This window comes from Carcharhinus amblyrhynchos, chromosome 1, assembly GCF_965287045.1.
Source record: "Carcharhinus amblyrhynchos chromosome 1, sCarAmb.v2.hapA, whole genome shotgun sequence".
Lineage (NCBI taxonomy): Eukaryota > Metazoa > Chordata > Chondrichthyes > Carcharhiniformes > Carcharhinidae > Carcharhinus > Carcharhinus amblyrhynchos.
In genome coordinates this window covers 145,064,086-145,083,133 of record NC_137324.1, presented here as the reverse complement: position 1 = coordinate 145,083,133, position 19,048 = coordinate 145,064,086, and the positions used below count along the sequence as shown (strand labels likewise).

Here is a 19,048-nt window from a genome sequence, read left to right as displayed (position 1 = left end):
GTTAGCACTGATGCCTCAGTGCCAGGGACCTGGGTTCCATTCCTGGGTTGGGTCACTGTGTGGAGTTTCATGTTGTCTGTGTAGGTTTCTTCCGAGTGCTCTGGTTTCCTCCAGAGCCCGAAAGACGTGCTGGTTAGGTGCATTGGCCGTGCTAAATTCTCCCTCAGTGTCCCCAAACAAGTGCCAGGAAAAAGGGATTTTCGCAGCAACTTCGTTACAGTGTTAATGTAAGCCTGCTTTTGTCACACAAATTTAAAAAAAACTTTCCATTGCCTACGTTCCATGGGGCAATGTCTGAACCTCCTTCATCAAGCCCTACTGTGTTTTGTCATTGACTGAAGCTTCACAAAATTATAAATCAAAATATGTTCATTTCATAAATTCAAAATACATGTTCTTTAAATGAAAAGCACTTGTTAATCATATAGAGCTGTCTTTTATAGCAGCAGCCCTTGTCAACATTCCCATTGTCCAAGATCATTTTCTCTAAAGTCAGTATTATGTTAGTGTTCCTAAACCTATGGTTTTGTTTTATTAGTCCTATTCCAGCCCCCTATATCAATCTGTTGTCTCAAAATTCTATTAGAAACATTGTTCTAAGTAAATGCACTCTATGGCTCAGCCCTAAGCTACGCAGACCTACAATGCTGCAGTTTTGATCATCCAGTGTTAATCAAATGCAATGATAATGGTAGCGTAGCATAACTAACTTCAGAACCTTAAATTTAGGTCAGAAGAAATCAGCCAGGGTTTTTTATTTGATAATTATCCAATGACCTCTGTTATAAAACTGGATCAGCCTAGATTTAGCTAAGGCTTTTATTGGAGACCAAAAGCAAAAACATTTCAGGTTTTGGAGTGATAATGAAAAACCTGAAACTTATCAAGGTGTTTAGGGAATCCAATATCTTTGGTTGGATAGGACCAATGGTTTCACTCTGGGGGAAAAATAATATTTGCTTAACTGCCAAATGGAAAAAATTTTAATACCAGAAATAAATGGGCTTTCATTTCAAACAGCAAACTAGCACAATTAAATTGCAGACACATTGTCATGAGAAAGTAATTTTGCAGCAAACTGAACAGTTTACTAATTTCATACACAGGAATAGATGACAAACAAAGTGGGTATGAAGCTGAAAACATTTGAAGAATCTGCTATGCACAACTGTTTGAATCCAGTGATTTTGTTTGCAGATACACAGTACAACATTTATGATATAGACGTTGCTCAAATTACTCATGTCCCTCATTTGATCATGAGAACGTAGTGAATTAAATCCTTGTGATCAATGAAAGGAAAAATATATCAAGCAACCATGGTGTGATGCAAATTATTTGAGACATTAACACTTCTAGGTATTGCTGTGTTTTTACAAATAAAAAATTAGATTCCTGCAGTTCTGCATTTAATTGTTTTCTGAGATGAATGTTAGCCATTCATCACTGGATTCAGAAGGAACAAGAATGGTTTGTTCCAGTTAGCTGTTCTTCTGATAGATCAGCAGATACCTTGACATAGAACATTACAACGCAGTAAAACTAATCTAGAGCCCATCTAATCTACACTATTCCAATATCATCCATATGCTTATCCAATGACCATTTAAATGCGCTTAAAGTGGGCGAGTCCACTACTGTAATAGGCAAGGCATTCCATGCCCTTAATACTCTGAGTAAAGAACCTACCCCTCACATCTGTCCTATATCTATCACCCCTCAATTTAAAGCTATGTCCCCTCATACTAGCCGTTTCCATCTGAGGGAAAAAGGCCCTTACTCTCCACCCTATCTAATCCTCTGATCATCTTATATGCCTCTATTAAGTCACCTCTTAACCTTCTTCGCTCTAACGAAAACAGCCTCAAGTCCCTCAGCCTTTCCTCATCAGACCTTCCCACCATACCAGGCAACATCCTGGTAAATCTCCTCTGCACCCTTCCTAATACTTCCACATCTTTCCTATAATGCGGCGATCAAAACTGTACGCAGTACTCCAACTGCAGCCGCACCACAGTTTTGTACAGCTGCAACATGACCTCATGGCTCTGAAACTCAATCCCTCTACCAATAAAAGCTAACACACCATACGCTGCCTTAACAACTCTATCAACCTGGTGCCAGCTTTCAGGGATCTATGCACGTGGATACCGAGATCTCTCTGCTCATCCACACTATCAAGTAACTTACATTAGCCCAGTACTCTGTACTCCTGTTACTCGTTCCAAAGTGAATCACCTCTCATTTTTCCACATTAAACTCCATTTGTCACCTCTCAACCCAGCTGTGCAGCTTATCTATGTCCCTCTCTAACCTGCAACATCCTTCCGCACTGTCCACAATTCCACTGACTTTAGTGTCATCTGCAAGTTTACTAACCCATCCTTCTACGCCCTCATCCAGGTCACTTATAAAAATGACAAACAGCAGTGGCAACCACATTACTTTGCACCCAGTAGTTTAGATTCAGTTATAACTGTTTACTGTCAGTATCTTGAAGTGATGCTGCCACATTATTAAGGCAGAAGAATTATGTAATTGTTCATCTAAACCAGACTGTGAACTATCCTTTTCTAGGAGACTGGTGAAAATCACAAGCTTCAGCTGATGATTACTCATTTGCTTGTTCACCAGCACGAATCATGCAAATGCATGTGATCACTTGTTTAATGCCTCATTGCTAACAGTTACGTGACGTGTGTTTTGTTTCAATGCAACACAAGATATCGTTGAAATGAAGTGGTGTGCATACTTGCTGTGCACAATACAATGTAGGCAATTCATTTGATTACGTCCTCGATCATTAATCCAGATATGTGAAACCTTGTGCCTGCTGATGAAATGGGAAAGGTTTTTCAGGTAGAAAGGCATCAAATATGTCATTGGCCAGTGCTACAGCCCACTAACAGGACAGGATTTCTGCCCTTCACTCAGGAGGAACCATTGCGTCAGAGAGCTATTAGCCAGTTTGGCTGAGAGCCTCAACACTCCTCCTTCTGATGAAGGGAGGGGCCAGCAGCCTATAGAAGGTAGGCTTTAAAAATAATTAACGCTAATGGTGGTGATTTACTCATCTGCTTCTTCACCAGTGAACAAGCCTTTCCAATGAATGTATGTGAGTTACTTTCTCTGCTGGCGTCCACCTTTTTGACCTGAAAAAAATGTCCCCTCCTTCAACTGCTGCTGGGAAGCTGCCTGCATTTAGCTGGCAGCCTCCCCACCCCGCAAGTGTTGGGGGCCACCTTGTAGGCGGGCAAAATTCTCCCCAATCTTTCAAACATAATGGAGTTTTTCTAAGATATTTATTATATGTTCTGTGTTGCTGCTGTCATGGGTTTGAGACATGTACTTTGCAACAGCAGTGTAACTTTATTAGTAGTCAAAAGGGACTGATCAAATAGATTTTGAATTATTTCTTGCTAATCGTAGTAGGCACAGGGTTAAATTTAAGGGCTCATAACTGATTCATCATACGGTGGTATATTCTTAATATCATATCATATAGGCACCAATATGCGTTTGTTTCCAGTAGTTCAATTAGTGTCTGAAAATCAGCTGTTTTAGCAGTGTTCTGTTATAGCTGATTCCTGTTAAGTTATCTGGATGTGTTAATTGCCTTGAACTTGAAAGGCTGCCAAAGATTCCCCTGTCCTGTGTATTTGATGATCTGTAGATGTATTTATAGTAAGAGCTTTGATTGACAACTCTATCTGAGCTGAAACTTCACAAACAGGTTTGTGTGTATAGTGGTCATAACTCTAGTCTATTTGGCAAACTGTCCTTCTAGTCAGGAGTTTTGGATTTATATTTGGCAATCAAAACTAAGGGCCATAAATGTAAGATAGGCACTAATAGATTCAGCAGAGAATTCAGGAGCAATTTCTTTATCCAGAATGATTAGATTGTGTGAGTCTGTACCACAAGTGGTAGCTGAAGCAAGTAACATAGAAGAATTTAAGGAGTGTGTACATAAGCACAAAATGGAATAGGAGTATATGTTAAGTTTTGTTGAAGAGGAATAAGTGAGTTCCTGGAGCAAAGAATTATAGAATTTTTTTTAGCAAACATTTCCAAGTGCTTTGCAACCAACCTTTAAAAGGTTTTGTCACTTGTAGAATAAAAATGTGATAGCTAATTTAGATCCTGCAAATTCCTGTAGACAGCAGTGTTATAATGAGTAAATAATCAATATTTTGTGATGTTGATTAAGGGATAGACATTGGCAATGCCAGTAGGTGTAACTCCCCATCTCTTCTAAATAATACCATGACACCTCTTGCATCCATCTGAAAAGTAAACAGTACCTTGGTTTCATTTTGCATCTGAAAGTCAGCTCCTCTGGTAGTGCAGCATTCCTCAATACTGCAATGGAGCACAAAAATCAATGCTGAAGCCGTGCAAGGATGTGACTTGAATCTGGAACCTTTTGACTTGGAGACGTAGATGCTCCCAACTGAGTCATGGCTGACATGGTGTGTATGTATATTAGAACGGATCAGTTAGGTCAAATGATCTCTTTCTATGTCGTATGTGTTATTTAACCTGCGATCTGTACTAGCATTTACCTCAGTTGCCTCAGGTTCTATGTTGATTAAAAAGTCACTTACTTAATCTTTTGCTTTTAGAGTTTTATGTTCAGAGCGAACAGAAGATAAGTCACTGATTTTGACATTTACTGAAGAATATTAAAGTTTGTAACAACTAAATACGCAAGCCTAATAATTGTATTGAACACTGAGACCTCTGGTGGCAAAGTCATCTACACTGAAGAAAAATAGGAGTACTCCAAAGGACCTTTAACATGGATATGTTGTACATGCTTTGAGACAGATGTGCCAACAAAGTCTTGCGTTCAAGGACCTCTTAGAAATCTTTGAACATCGACACCATAAACAGGGAAGAACTAGCCAGAGGGCTGTGCTACATCAAGGAGCTGATAACAGCTGAGAGAGTAAAGAAGAAATTAAATCAGGCCTTGTATTTATTTTTTTTGTTGGCTTCATCATCTGGCCCTCGGATTCATGTTGTACTGCTTGTGGCAAGATCTGGTGTTTGAGAATTGCACTCTTCTTAAACTCCTGAAGTTGCAGAACAGCAAAATGATTTGGTGTTAGCACCAGCATTTTTCAAGACATGATTGCTGTACTTCCTAAAATTTTCAATTGTTGTAAGTGCAAACTGCCAAATTATAAATTATCTTGTCATTTTTTTGGTAGATATCTAATCAGACAGGAGAAGGGAAGCAGAAAACAAATGTTTTTTAGACAAATAATCAAATTTATAGTTTATAGGCTAAGTCATTAGTCCGATTAAAGTATTATTATTGTTACTATTAAGCCCACTAATATTAAGTTAGTGTCATGCGCTCTGTCCAGTAGGCTGAAACGCAAGTTACTGCGGTGCTCTGTTCAAGCCCTGGGGGTTGCTACGTTTCCCGTAAAAGCCACACTTCTGTTTGCAAGGGTTAGATGATCTCGGTTTGTTGACGTTAGGTAAAAACTGAAAATATAGCATCTAATTTCAGATTCTTAGCAAACTTTATCAATAGTTGTGTAGTACTGTATAACTGTAATAAATATAGAATAGAGTAGCATAGTCTAAATTGATGTAATCTGTTTGTTTCAGTAATGTTTTTTTCTTCAGGGACATTTTTTTGAAGAAAGGTAATGATCGTGAGTGTACAAACGTGCATACTGCTAATTATGACTAGTTCAACTATTTGAGTTCTTGTGAATTTCGTTGACTGAAATATTTTAATCAGCATAAGCTTGCAAAAGTCCATTTGTCTATAATCTAATGTACAGTATGTTTTATTTACAGCTGGTCGGATAGTTCTAGAGCTGTTTGCTGATGTCTGTCCTAAAACAGCTGAGAATTTTCGTGCTTTATGTACTGGAGAGAAGGGAATTGGACCAACCACTGGAAAACCTCTTCATTTCAAAGGCTGCCCTTTCCATAGGAGTAAGTCAATTGTTGGACCACGTCACTATCAATATTATAATCTCTGCTTTAAAATGACCATGCATGAATTCAAATTAAAAAAATGGAATAATTATTTCCCTTTCCAGTTATAAAGAAGTTTATGATACAAGGAGGAGACTTTTCCAATCAGAATGGAACTGGAGGCGAAAGTATCTATGGAGAGAAATTTGAAGATGAAAATTTTCATTACAAGGTTAAAAAGGGAATGGGTAGTGAATGCTTGTCTAGAAACTGGAATGACTGAATAAATGATAGATAATGGATTTTTGTTATAGAAATATTATTTTCCATAGGGACATGTAAAATGCTATATAATTTTCTGCAGCACAAAATGAAGGACCATTGTGCTGTCAAAGCAACAGTTATTTGTTGTGATCATTTGTTGTGGTAACATAACAAAATGAGATCAGCTGCTTGTTTTTTCACTCTGGGGCAAAGGTTCAAATCTGTTTGAAACAGATGAAAGTCTCCTTTGTCTGCAGGAGTCATAACCAATGTGTATGGACCTAGGATGCACTTTTACACTAATTGACAATTGAAAACTCTCACACTGATGCAGAAGTAATAGAGCTGAACCATTTGGAGAGAGTAGAGGGAACTTTACCTTTCTGATCGTGCAAGCCCTGAGCTGGGAAAATTTACATGGTTGTTCAGTTTTTTAGCCTTGACATTGAGCACAAAGTTCTGTATATTTTTGATTTTAAAAAAATCTAATTCAGCTGTTTTCACACAAGTCTTTACACATTTTAAATAGCATAAAAACAGAGATGCTCAAAGCAGCAGCACTCCCCCTCCCCCAGTGATTATACATCAAAATTGACTTTTTTTAATCAAGATGTTAATGGTTTCTCAACTTTGTCCATTAATGTTAGTACAATTTGGCTAAATTTCATCAAGTTAATAGAGCTTGCAAACATATTTTTACATAGAACTGCAAATGTAAAGTGATTTTGCTCTGTGAACTATCGCTTCAATTGATGCCAAAACATTGAATGCATTCAAGAGGCGGCTGGAAATAGCACTTGGGGCAAATGGGATCAAAATTATGGGATAAAAGGCTATTGAGTTGGGACAATAGGCTATTGAGTTGGATGATCAGCCATGGTCGTAATGAATGGCAGAGCAGGCTCGAAGGGCTAAATGTCTTCCTCATGCTCCTACCTTCGATGTTTCTATTCAGTGCACCTGCAATGGAGGGAGTGTCATTGTAGCTAAAATTGTATTTTTTTATGGTTCCATCTAAATTCTGTGTATTTAAAGTTAAGATGTGGGTACTTGTCCTTCATACAAGTTTTTTTTGTCTGAACCCTTGCAGCATGATCAGGCAGGATTGCTCAGCATGGCCAATGCAGGACCAAATACCAATGGTTCACAGTTCTTCATCACAACTGTGCCTACTCCTCATCTGGACAACAAACATGTGATTTTTGGTCAGGTGCTCAAAGGAATGGGAGTTGTAAAAATGCTGGAAAATGTAGAAGTGAAAGATGAGAAACCTGTGAAGGTAAGAAGAAAGAAAATGAATAATAGGGATATTTAATTGCTTACATTTAACTTGTGTAAGGTTTAGAGTCTGCTATTTAACAATTAATGCTTTCTGAACAATTTCAGATTAAACATTTTATATTTTGTGTAGTGATATTGAGTGGTTGCTTAGATGAGATGTTTTTAGAATTTAGTAATAAGGTTGTAGGACTGGAATTTTACTTTGGCATAGGAAATAGGAATAAAAGCAAATTACTGCAGATGCTGGAATCTGAAACCAAAAGAGAAAATGCTGGAAAATCTCAACAGGTCTGGCTGCATCTGTAAGGAGAGAAAAGAGCTAACATTTTGAGTCCAGGTAACCCTTTGACAGAAGAAATAGTGGTTGGGACTGTTTTCAGCCCTGAAATTACCCCTGTGAGAGAACCAATCACCTAACATTTTCACAGTGGTGTCCTTATACTGGCATGGTGATAGGTTCCCTGCCCAAGTAAGGGTGGTGTGCAGGCTGTTGAAGTTGGACCGGCCTTCCAGCTTCAAAGGAGCAGCTGTAAGCAATGAATGATAAGTAACAGAGTATTGAAACATGTGGGTGTCCTAGCAGAAACTTTTAAAAAAGATTTTATTGAAAAACACAACAGTGGTGGCCTGACAGTTTTTTTTTTCAGGGAGAGTCCCTCTACTGGGTGGCCTTTGGCTGCTCTCCAACCTTGGAAAACAAGGAGGATTTATAAGCTTGATTTCTGTCGTTGCTACTTGGTGGCTTCCTCCAGGTAATTGGAATGTTCCTTGTCACGTCAGAAAACTGGAGGCTAATGGGAAAATTCCAGTCATCCTCCCATTACCTGTGGTTAGCACGGTTCTTAATGAGCCTAGTTTTCTTCCTGTCAGATGGGGTGGACAGTTGGAAAATGGCTTTTACAGAGAATGTGTGCTGAAAACAGATGCACCAGCCAGTGTCTGTCGTTGGACCCCATCCGCTTCCATTCATTCATCCATAATCCTGCCCATAGTGGAAGGAGTGAATGTTTAATGTTGTGACAATCAAGTGAATCTTTATTTTGTTTTACTGTTTTCAGTTTTGGGCATTTATGGCAAGACCAGCATTTGTTACCCATCCCTAACTGCCCTTGAGAAGGTGGTGGTGAATCACATTCTTGAACTCTTGCATTCCAAGTTCACCTGGTATCTGTAACAGTTCGGTACAACCATATGGCTTGATCAGCCATTTCAGAGGGCGAGTAAGAGTCAATCATGTCACATGCAGAATAAAAACAGAAAACACTGGGAAAACTCAGCAGGTTTGGCAGCACCCATGGAGAGAAAAGAACAGTTAGTGTTTTTTTTTTGGATTCCTCCCCAATCCTTTGACCTAAGATCCCCTCTCACTAATTACTGCTACTGTCCTGATTAACAGTGCTCTCCACCTCTTTTTCCATTTGCCTATTCTTTCTAAATGATGAACATCTCTGAATATTCAGGCTCCAGTCTTGATCACACTAACCATACCTCTGTAATGACAGTTAAATCATGACCATTTGCCTCTTTGTTTCTTCAAATTAACTACCTCATTGTGAATACTGCACACATTCAGATAGTGTGCCCCAACTTTGTCTTTTTAACACTATTCATCATTCTATTTGATGCTCGTCTTCATTTTGTCTGCCTTCTAATTTCACTTGCTACTTTTTATTTCCTATTGCTAGTTTTGCTTCCTTCCAATCTGAGATCTCTCTTGGGTTCACATCCCCCTGCCGATCTAGTTGATATCCTCCCCAGCGGCACCAGCAACTCTTCCTGAGAGGATATTAGTCCTGGTCTTGCTAAGGTGTAACCCGTCCACTGTGCACAGGTCCTACCAGCACCAGAACTGGTCCCAGTGCCTCGTCAATCTGATGCCATCCCTCTTGCAATAACTCTCTCAGCCTTCCTATTCCTATGTTCACTAGCATGTGGCACGGGGATTATTCCTGACATTACTGCTTTTAAAGTCCTGTTTTTTAATTTCCTCCTCTCTCTCTAAAATCTGCTTTTAGGACTTTATCCTCTGGTACCGATAACATAGGTAGATAATGTGGACCACAACCTCAGACACTCAAAAGAATACTTTGCAGTCGCTTAATGATGTACTTGATCCTGACACAAAGGAGACAGCATACCATCCTGGAGTTGAGTCTATGGCCACAAGTGCCTGTCTGCTCTCTTAACTTACAAATCTCCTATTGCATTTTCTCTTGCAATCTTTCCTATCTCCTGTGCAGCTGCACATCTGCATGTTACTGACTTGGCTTTAGCTACGTTCCTTTGATCAACTATTGTGTTCAAAATGGAAAACCAGTTAACAAGCGAGGTTGACTCCAGGGACTTCTGCACTACCTGTCTGGTTCTCTTAATCCTTCTGGCCGTCACCCATTTCCTCTCTGCCTATGTGAGACCACCTCTGTAAACGTGCTGTGCACATATTGCTGCTTCGCTGATGGACCCCAGTGTCTGCAGTCACTGCTCAAGTTTCAAAACTTGGAGCTCAAACTTCTCAGTTGGTGACACTTTATGCTGATGTGTTTGTCAAGAATGCATCGTGCATTCCACATGTTTCTCTCAGCCAAGCTATTGTGCCAAACCTTAATTTTTACATACTATTTATTAGAAATAGAATATCTTACTGGTTACTCACCAATCAGCTTTTTCCTTTGTACTGGTAGTTGAAAATAAACACTGAAGGCAGAAAAAAGCCTCCAGGTCCTCATTTTGCTTGCTCTCTTTAGTCACATTCTTGAATGTACAAATGGGAATATCTTTAATCACCCCGCCACCTCATCTTTTCTTGCAAGCAGAGGAGATACAACAGCTTTCTTTTCCTCTGCCCTTCTCACCATCCAAGACTTCAAACACACTTTCAGATGAAACAGTGACTTATTAGTACTTGCTTTAATTTAGTATACTATATTCCAAAAGCAGATTGGGTGACTCCTTTGTGCAACACCTTTTCAGTCTGCAAGTGTGACCCCAAGCTTCAGGTCACCAATCATTTTAATTCCTTACCTTGCTTCCACTCTGATAGTTTTTTGTTTTTGGCTACTTCGTGTTGCATTGAATCTAGACATAAGCTCAAAAACCAAACCTCCTATGTAGATTAAGCACTTTACAACCTTGCAGAACCTAGCATTTTAGGTTAAGCAATTTAGAATGTAACTTCCTGTTCTTTTCCTTTGCTGACTTGCATTTTTCCATCTTGCTTTTCTCAATTTTGCTTTTTGGACAGCAGATGTTTGTAAAATTGTCTCCTCTATAGATTCACACTTCCCCTAGACACTTTCTTCATCTTTTCAAGAAAGTTAAATACTGCAGTAGCTGGAAATATAAACAGAAAATGCTAGGAACACTCAATAGGTCTGGCAGCATATCTGGAGAGAGAAATAGAGTTAACATTTCAGGTCAGTGATCTTCCATCAGAACCGTTGTTTCTTTGTCTCGTTGTTGTTCCCTTTAACCTTGCACCATGAACCTTTCTGTCATGTAATCTCTCCTGTCTTCCACCCTACTGCAGATCTTCCTCTTTGTTCTATTTTCTGCCACTGTCAACTTGCTTAAAACATATTACGTTTCTAATGAAGATGGTAACTCTGATTTTGCCTCCACAGGTTCTGTCTGACCTCCTGAGTATTTCCAGCATTTTCTGTTTTGTTTCCAGATGTTCAACATCTACAGTATGTTTCTGGAAATGCCTGAGATTCATTTCCCGATATTCCTAATGCGGTATAAACCTTAATATGTATAATCTTTTGTTGTCCTGTGCTGTTTGCTAAAGGTGTGTTTTATTCTTTGGCAGCTATGTTCTATAGAAAATTGTGGAGAGATTAAAGGAGATGATTGGGGTCTAGCTCCTGCTGATGGATCAGGGGATGCATATCCAGACTTTCCTGAAGATATTGATGGAGATATGAATGATGTAAGTAATGTATGGTTTCTCTGCACCCTTCTAAGTGGTTTAGTCTAGGAAGCTATGTGACTAACAGTTTTTCTTTTAAAGCACATGGGTGCATTTCAACAGATCTTGGCACTCCTCCAGTATGTCATTCAGTGGCAATATTTCCTGTGCCAGTCCAGATTGACAACACAAAGTTTATTTGGCGGGAGCAGGGAAAGGTATCAAATGCATGTTCGATTATATTCTCTCTCAATATCCTGTAATGGTCCCGATATCACAATTGTGAATAAGAGCCTTGCATCCCCTTTCAGCCAAGGGACACTGAGACCAAGTTAAGTGTGCTCAGTGATACTTATTGACACACCAAGAGAATTTAGATCCCTTTGTTACTGTTCTATTTATAAATTTCTTGTATAAGACAGAGATATCCATTTCTGATATAAAGTAGTCTAGTAGTGGTGAAATGAATGGTGGTCTTCAACAAAGTTGTGGCCTTCATACTGAGCATGCCTGTGTTAAACAACAAAAAAATTAAATCACAAATCTGTCTGCCCTCAAATGTCATCTTAATTAAGATTGTTAAGAAAGGAAGGGCAGATAACCTTGTCTTCCCATTACAGTTGTGATCATAGGAAACCACAGTGTGGTATTGAACCAAGTTGAGGAGAAGATGCCTGGTGTTTATATAGTTTCCATGATAGTTTTTCTCTGACTGGCACAACCAAGCTTTTTAAATCAGAGGAATAAAGTCAATAAGTAATCCATAGAGCCTCTGCAATGCAGAAAGTGGCCATTCAGCCTATTGAGCTTGCACCGACTCGCTGAAAGAGCATCTCATCCAGGCTCTGCCCTATTCCCATAACTTTGTGCATTTACCATGGCTAATCCTATTAACCTACACATTTGTGTACTGTGGGAGGAAACTGCAGCACCCAGAGAAAATCCACGCGGACGCTGGGAGAACGTGCATACTTCACACAGACAGGAGCCCCAAGAGTGGAATCGAGTCCCTGGCACTGTGAGGCAGCAGCAGTAACCGCTGTCACCATGCGCATTAAGTGCACACAAATAAATAAGAATGTTGTATTAATATTGTTATATTTTGTGGTTCCCAGAAGTTCAAAACGATCAAACTCTATCAAATGTATTTCTCAGATCACACCACGTGCACTGATATATTGTCAGTTCAATACCCAAACTCATTAGTAGTGCATTAATGAATCATGGCATCCTGGATACTGACCAATCACAAACGCAGGGACATTAGCTTTAAAAGAATATTGGAATAGTATAACTATATAACATTACTCTTTTAAAAAAAATTCTTCTGTATATCAAATAACTTTCAATTTTTAACTTTTTTGATGTGCTTAAACTAAAGATTAATAATTAAATTTCACATTTTAAGAGCCTTTATAGCTTGTTTTCTTTTAAAAGAATTATTTATTCATGGTGTCACTTAAGTGGGAGGATGTTGTGCTTCCATCTCGTAGGTTTAGTAATTGTCGCTCTACGATGAGTTAGCACACTGCACAGACAATGTTGTGTGTGTGTGTGTTGCTGTTGCAGGAACCATGCTTGATTTTGCTAGTGATGTTGGCATGCTTCTGGGTGATGCTGTTGCGGTTGTCTTGCTTGTTAGTGATGTTGCTGGTTATGTTGAAGAACTTTTCCAGCTTGGGTGTAGGTCAACTATGGGCTATGTCCCTTTCCATTTGCTTAGCGGTTTCAATTTCAATGATTTGATTTGATTTATTATTGTCACATGTATTGGGATACAGTGAAAAGCATTGTTTCGTGCATGCTATACAACAAAACATACTGTTCATAGAGTATGTGGGGAGAAAGAAAGGAGAGGGTGCAGAATATAGTGTTACAGTTGTAACTAGGGTGTAGAGAAAGATTAGCTTAATATATGGTAGGTTCATTCATTCAGAAGTCTGATGGCAGCAAAGAAGAAACTATCCTTGAGTAGATTGGTACATGATCTCAGACTTCTTTCTCACAGAAGGTGGAAGAAAGTATGCCTGGGGTTTGCAGGGTCCTTGATTATGCTGGCTGCTTTTCAGAGGAAGCGGGCAGCGTAAACAGAGTCGGTGGATTTGAGGCTGGTTTGTGTGATGGACTTGCGTAGTTTCTTGCGGCCTTGATCAGAGCAGGAGCTGGACCAAGCTGTGATAAATCTGGAATGAAAGCTTGCTATTGTGTGCCTGTAAAAATTGGTAAGAATCATAGAAGACATGCCAAATTTCCTTAGCCTCCTGAGAAAGTTGAGGCATTGGTGGGCTTTCTTAACTATAACGTCAGCGTGGAAGGACTAGAACAGGTTGTTGGTGATCTGGGCACCTAGAAATGTGAAAATCTCAACCATTTCCACTTTTTTACCATTGGTGTGGACCCACTGTGCTTCCTGAAGTCCATGACTTTCCCTTTCATTTTACTGACAGTGCGGGAAAGGTTATTGACACATCATCAATGTTGTATGACCATGGAGACATTGCTTCCAGGTTCTTAGGATTGCGTTCTGTATGTATACAATTTGCCCCCTCAACAGCTCGGGCAGAGATTTGACATGCTTGTTGAAGTGTTGACCACCTTTTACCATACATCGTGAGTTGTTGTCTTTCTTCCTTCTGGTCATTTGGAGGATGCATCTTGCTTACCAAAGTTGTCCTGTACTTTCTATCATTGAGTAGTTCTGCAGGCAATTTCATGTCCGCCTTGAGGGGTATAGCTCGGAGTGACAGTAAGGCAAAATTAAGACCTTCCCTTGTCTCATGGCATTTCATGAGTATTCTCTTGAGACTGCTTGAATGTGTCTTTCTACAAAACAGTGTTGAGTTGAACATGTATTGTTCAGTAAATTCCTTGAACTCCCTGGTGATGAATTGGGTTTCATTATCACACATTTTCCTTTCAGGAATCCCTTGATAAGCAAACAGAATTTGTACTGTTTGGATGATTGTTGTATCTCAATCGTTCGCTTTGCTGATAAAAATGAACTCTGAGTAAAAGTCTGCTATTGTAAGATACTGTTCCTAATTTTGTATGAATAGATCAACCAGCACAGTATATCATGGTCTGGGTGGCACCTCGCTAGCAATCATCTCTCTGCTGTGTATTTGTGTACTTCTGCCATGCACTGAATATAGATACGTTACTTGTAGATACCTACATGCACACAATTGATCTGGCTTGGAACTTACACTTCTGCATCCCCATCTGGCCTTGCTGGTGTTACTGGGGCAGTTTTAAATTGGATGGGAATCTGAGGGCATTTTCAGATAGGTGAAATTCAGAGCAGGGAGCAACAGACAGAAGATTAGCCAGTGGCTCTCTAAAAGACAGAAGAAGCAAAGATTAAAAGGAATTTGGCAAAGAAGAAGTATAGCAAACAAAGGCAAAAAGTTAATAGCATAGTATCACTGCTTATAGGGTTTTCAGGCAGAGTAGGAAAGATGCCAAAAAAGGTGGGGGTGCAGCATTATTGGTTAAAGAATTAATTACTGCTGTGAGGAGGGACAATATACGAATTGAATCATCAAATGGGGCCAAATGAGTTGAGCTCAAATAAAAAAGGGGCAGCCACGCTGGGGGTGTACTATAGACCTCAAAGATTGAGAGTGAGATAGAAGAGCGAGGTTGTAGGCAAATTCCTAAGTACATAGATAATAAGGTAATAGTAGTTGCGGACTTCACTATTTTAATATCAACTGGGATGCAAACAGTGTGGAGTACACAGAGAACACAAAAAATTCTTAAGTTGCATTCAAGGACCGAACAAGTCCAATGAACAAAGAAAAGTACAGCACAGGACTGGCTCTCCAAGCCGGCGCCGATCATGATACCTGTCTAAACTAAAACCATATGTACTTACGGCATCTGTATCCTTCCATTCCCATCCTATTTATATATTCATCTAGTTGCCTCTTAAATGCTGCTATTGTACCTGCTCCCCCCAGCTCTCCGGGCAGCGGGTTCCAGACATTCACCACCTATTTGTATTAAAAAAAGCTGTCTCGCACATCTCCTCCTCTATACTTTTCCCCATGCACCTTAAACTTATGTCCCCTAACACTTGACTTTTCTATTCTAGAAAGAGCATCTGATTATCCACTCTCTCCATGTCACTCATAATCTTGTAAACCTCTGCCGGGTCATTCCAGTGAGAACAAATTGAGTTTATCTAACTTCACCTCATAGCTAATACCCTGCAGACCAGGCAACATTCTGGTAAACCTCTTTTGTACTCTCTTCAAAGCACCCATATCCTTCTGGTAGAGTAGCGACTAAAATTGTATACAATATTCTAAATGAGGCCTAATTTAAGGTTCTACACAGCTGCAGCATGACCTGCGAATTTTTATACTCAGTGCCCTAACCAATAAAGGCAACCATGCCGTATGCCTTCTTGGCTACCTTATCTATCTGCGTTGCCACTTTGATTGGTGGATGTGTACGCCCAGATCTCGCTGCCTGTCAATACTCCTAAGGGTTCTACCATTTACTGTACAATTCCTACACGCATTGAATCTTTCAAAATGCATTACCTCACACTTGTGTGGATTAAACTCCATCTCCCATTTCTCTGTCCAGATCTCCAAACGATCTATATCTTGCTGTATCCTCTGACACTCCTTCACTATTTGCAACTCCACCAATTTTGGTGTCTGCGAACTTACTAATCAGACCAGCTGCATTTTCCTCCAAATCATTATGGGCGGCACGGTAGCACAGCAGTTAGCACTGCTCCCCACAGCTCCAGGGATCTAGGTTCGATTCTCGGCTTGGGTCACTGTCTGTGTGGAGTTTGCACATTCTCCTCATGTCTGTGTGGGTTTCCTCTGGGTGCTCCAGTTTCCTTCCACAGTCCAAAGACGTGCAGATTAGGTTGATTGGCCATGCTAAAATTGCCCTTGGTCCTGAGATGCGTAGATTAGAGGGATTACTGGGTAAATATGTAGGGATATGGGGGTGAGACCAGGGTGGGATTGTAGTTGGTGCAGACTCGATGGGCTGAATGGCCTCTTTCTGTACCTTAGGGTTTCTATTCCTATTTCATTTGTATAGTGGTAATAAGAGGGAATACAATTCTAGTTTTAGTTTTCGGAACTTAAGCTGGGCAAGAAGATAAAGTAGTGGTTGGTGACCCTTTTGGAGATAATGACCATATCATGATTAGATTTAACATAATTATGGAAAAAGATGAAGCGTGAACAGGAGTTAAAGTTCTAAATTGAGGAAACACAAATTTTGCCAAACTGTGAGGTGATTTGACGAAAGTGGATTGGTTACAGCTACTTGAAGGGAAATCAGTACCAGACCAGTGGAAGGTATTCAAAAGTGAGATTTAATGGACACAGTGAAGATATGTCCCCACAAAGAAGAAAGGTGGTATTTGCTAAACCTAGGGTCCTTGGTTATCAGAAGCGTATAGATTAAGTTAAAAAGGAAAATGAAAGCTTATGGCAGTCACAAAAAAAGTTTGCTCAGATGAGTATCAAAACTATGGGAGTGAAATCAGGGAAGCAAAGAGAGGATATGAAGAAGTATTGGCAGTTAGAATCAAGGAAATCTCAAAAGGTGTCATTACCAGTACATTGAGGGCAAGAGGATAACCAAGGAAAGGGTGGGGCCTATCCAGGATATACAAGGCAACTTGTGCGTTGGTGCAGAAGATGTGGGCAGGGTTCTGAATGAGCACTTTGTTTCTGTCTTCATAAAGGAGAGGGATGATGCAGACATTTTAGTTAATGAGGAGGCTTGTGAAACATTAGATACAGTAAGCATAATGAAAAAGGAAGTATTGAAGAAACTGACATTTTTTTTCACTTTTTGGAGTTTATTTTTAAACATAACATTTTACAATTTAATTTTCATCAACATTAACTGTCTGCAGACCTTTGTATGATGTGACAGGAACATAAGTTACCAATGTGTAGAGTTGTTTGTTAGGCGAGTCCTTGTCCTCATTGCGTTTTCTGGATAAACGCTCACGAATGCAATATGGAACATTCCTTATGCCTTTTGTCCAAACAGCCTTGTTCAAACGAGTATCAATGCGGACATCTGGGGTACCCATCTCCTTCACTGCAAATTTACGGATCTCCTTAATGGCATGGGCTGCGCATCTCTTAAAACCCACGCCATGGATGCGCTTGTGCACATCTACTGTGTATTCCCTCGTAACCACCTTGTTAATGGCAGAACAGCCTTTCTTTTTCTCTCCACTTTTCTTAGTGGGGTGGATAAATCACCAGGGCAGAATGGATTGTATCCCAGGTTGTTTAAGGAAGCCAGCAAGAAAACAGCAGATTCTCTTGAGTATCATTTTCCAATTCTCTGTAGATAAAAGTGAGGTCCCAGAAGGCCAGTGAATGTTACAATATTGTTTAAAAAGGGTGTATGGGATCGGCCAAATAGTTATAGTTTGGGCCAGTCTTTTGCTTCTGGACAAATTATTAGAATCAATTCTGGGCCAGGATAAACTGTTATTTAGGTATGGATTAATCTGGGATGGTCAGCGTGATTTTAGGGGAAAGTTGTGTCGTTCTTGAATTAAGGATGAGGAGTGATGAGGGTAGTGCAGTGGATATATCTACATGGATTTTAGTCAGGCATTTGACAAAATCCCACATGGCAGGCTGGTCAGAAAAGTAAAAGTTCCTTCTCCATGGGATACAGGGGAACATGCAGATTTGATCCAAAATTGGTTCTGTGACAGGAAACAAAGAATGAAGATCAATAGACATTTTAGCAAATGGCCAGTTTCCAGTGACATTCAACAGGGCTCAGCATTGGGTGCCTTGCTATTTGTTGTATAAATGAGTGATTTGGACTTGTATGTGGAAGGCAGGGTTGGAAGATTTGCAGCTGACACAAATTGGCCATGTAGTTGACAGTGAAGATAGCTGTGGACTCCAGAATGATATCAAAGGCTTGGTTGAGTGGATGGAAAACTGACAGTAGAATTGTGAGGTTATGAATTTTGGGAGGGGATATTGAGAGGGGTAGAGGAATTGAGAGATCTTGGAGTGCACATCCATAGGTCCCTGAAGCTGGCAGGATAGATAGTGATAAAGAAGGCAATTGGAATGCTTTCCTTTATTGCACCAGATATAGAATACAAAAACAGGGATGTAGTGCTGGAACTGTATAAAATATTGGTCAAGGCATAGCTGGAGTTTTGTGTGCAGTCATACCATTAAAGGATGGACATAATTGCACTGGGGAGAGTACAGAAAAGATTGACAGGTATGTTGCTGGCGCTTGAAAGTTGAAGCTCTGAGGAAAGATTGGGTAGACTGTTGCTGTTTCTCTTAAAACAGAGGACGCTGAGGGCCAAGTGAGTGAGGCATGCAAAATTACTTGGTGTCTAGGAAAAATCTTTTCACCCAGTGTGGGTGATAAGTGTCTGGAATTCGCTGTCCTGGCTATGGTTATGATGTGGGTATGCTGGCGTTGGACTGGCGTAAACACAGTAAAAAGTCTGACAACACCAGGTTTTAGTCCAACCGATCTATTTGATAATAGACTCACAAGCTTTCGGGGTTAGCCCCTTCGCCAGGTGAATGGAGAGTTCTGGCCTCGGACAGAGCATATAAAGCACAGACAGTTTAGAGATTACTGATTAGAATGCGAATCCTTACACCT

At 39.9% G+C, this 19,048-nt stretch overlaps 1 protein-coding gene and 1 pseudogene across 1 annotated transcript in view; one reads left to right on the top strand and one right to left on the bottom strand.

Annotated features, from left to right (window-relative positions):
• Positions 1–19,048, top strand: part of ppid (peptidylprolyl isomerase D) — a 41,133-nt gene that overhangs the window by 10,532 nt on the left and 11,553 nt on the right. The window contains exons 2-5 of the mRNA XM_080193475.1: positions 5,821–5,961; positions 6,069–6,175; positions 7,298–7,486; positions 11,297–11,416. Coding sequence (XP_080049601.1) covers positions 5,821–5,961; positions 6,069–6,175; positions 7,298–7,486; positions 11,297–11,416 — 557 coding nt within the window. The remainder of the gene's footprint in view (positions 1–5,820; positions 5,962–6,068; positions 6,176–7,297; positions 7,487–11,296; positions 11,417–19,048) is intronic.
• Positions 14,825–17,639, bottom strand: LOC145348383 (large ribosomal subunit protein eL31 pseudogene; annotated as a pseudogene).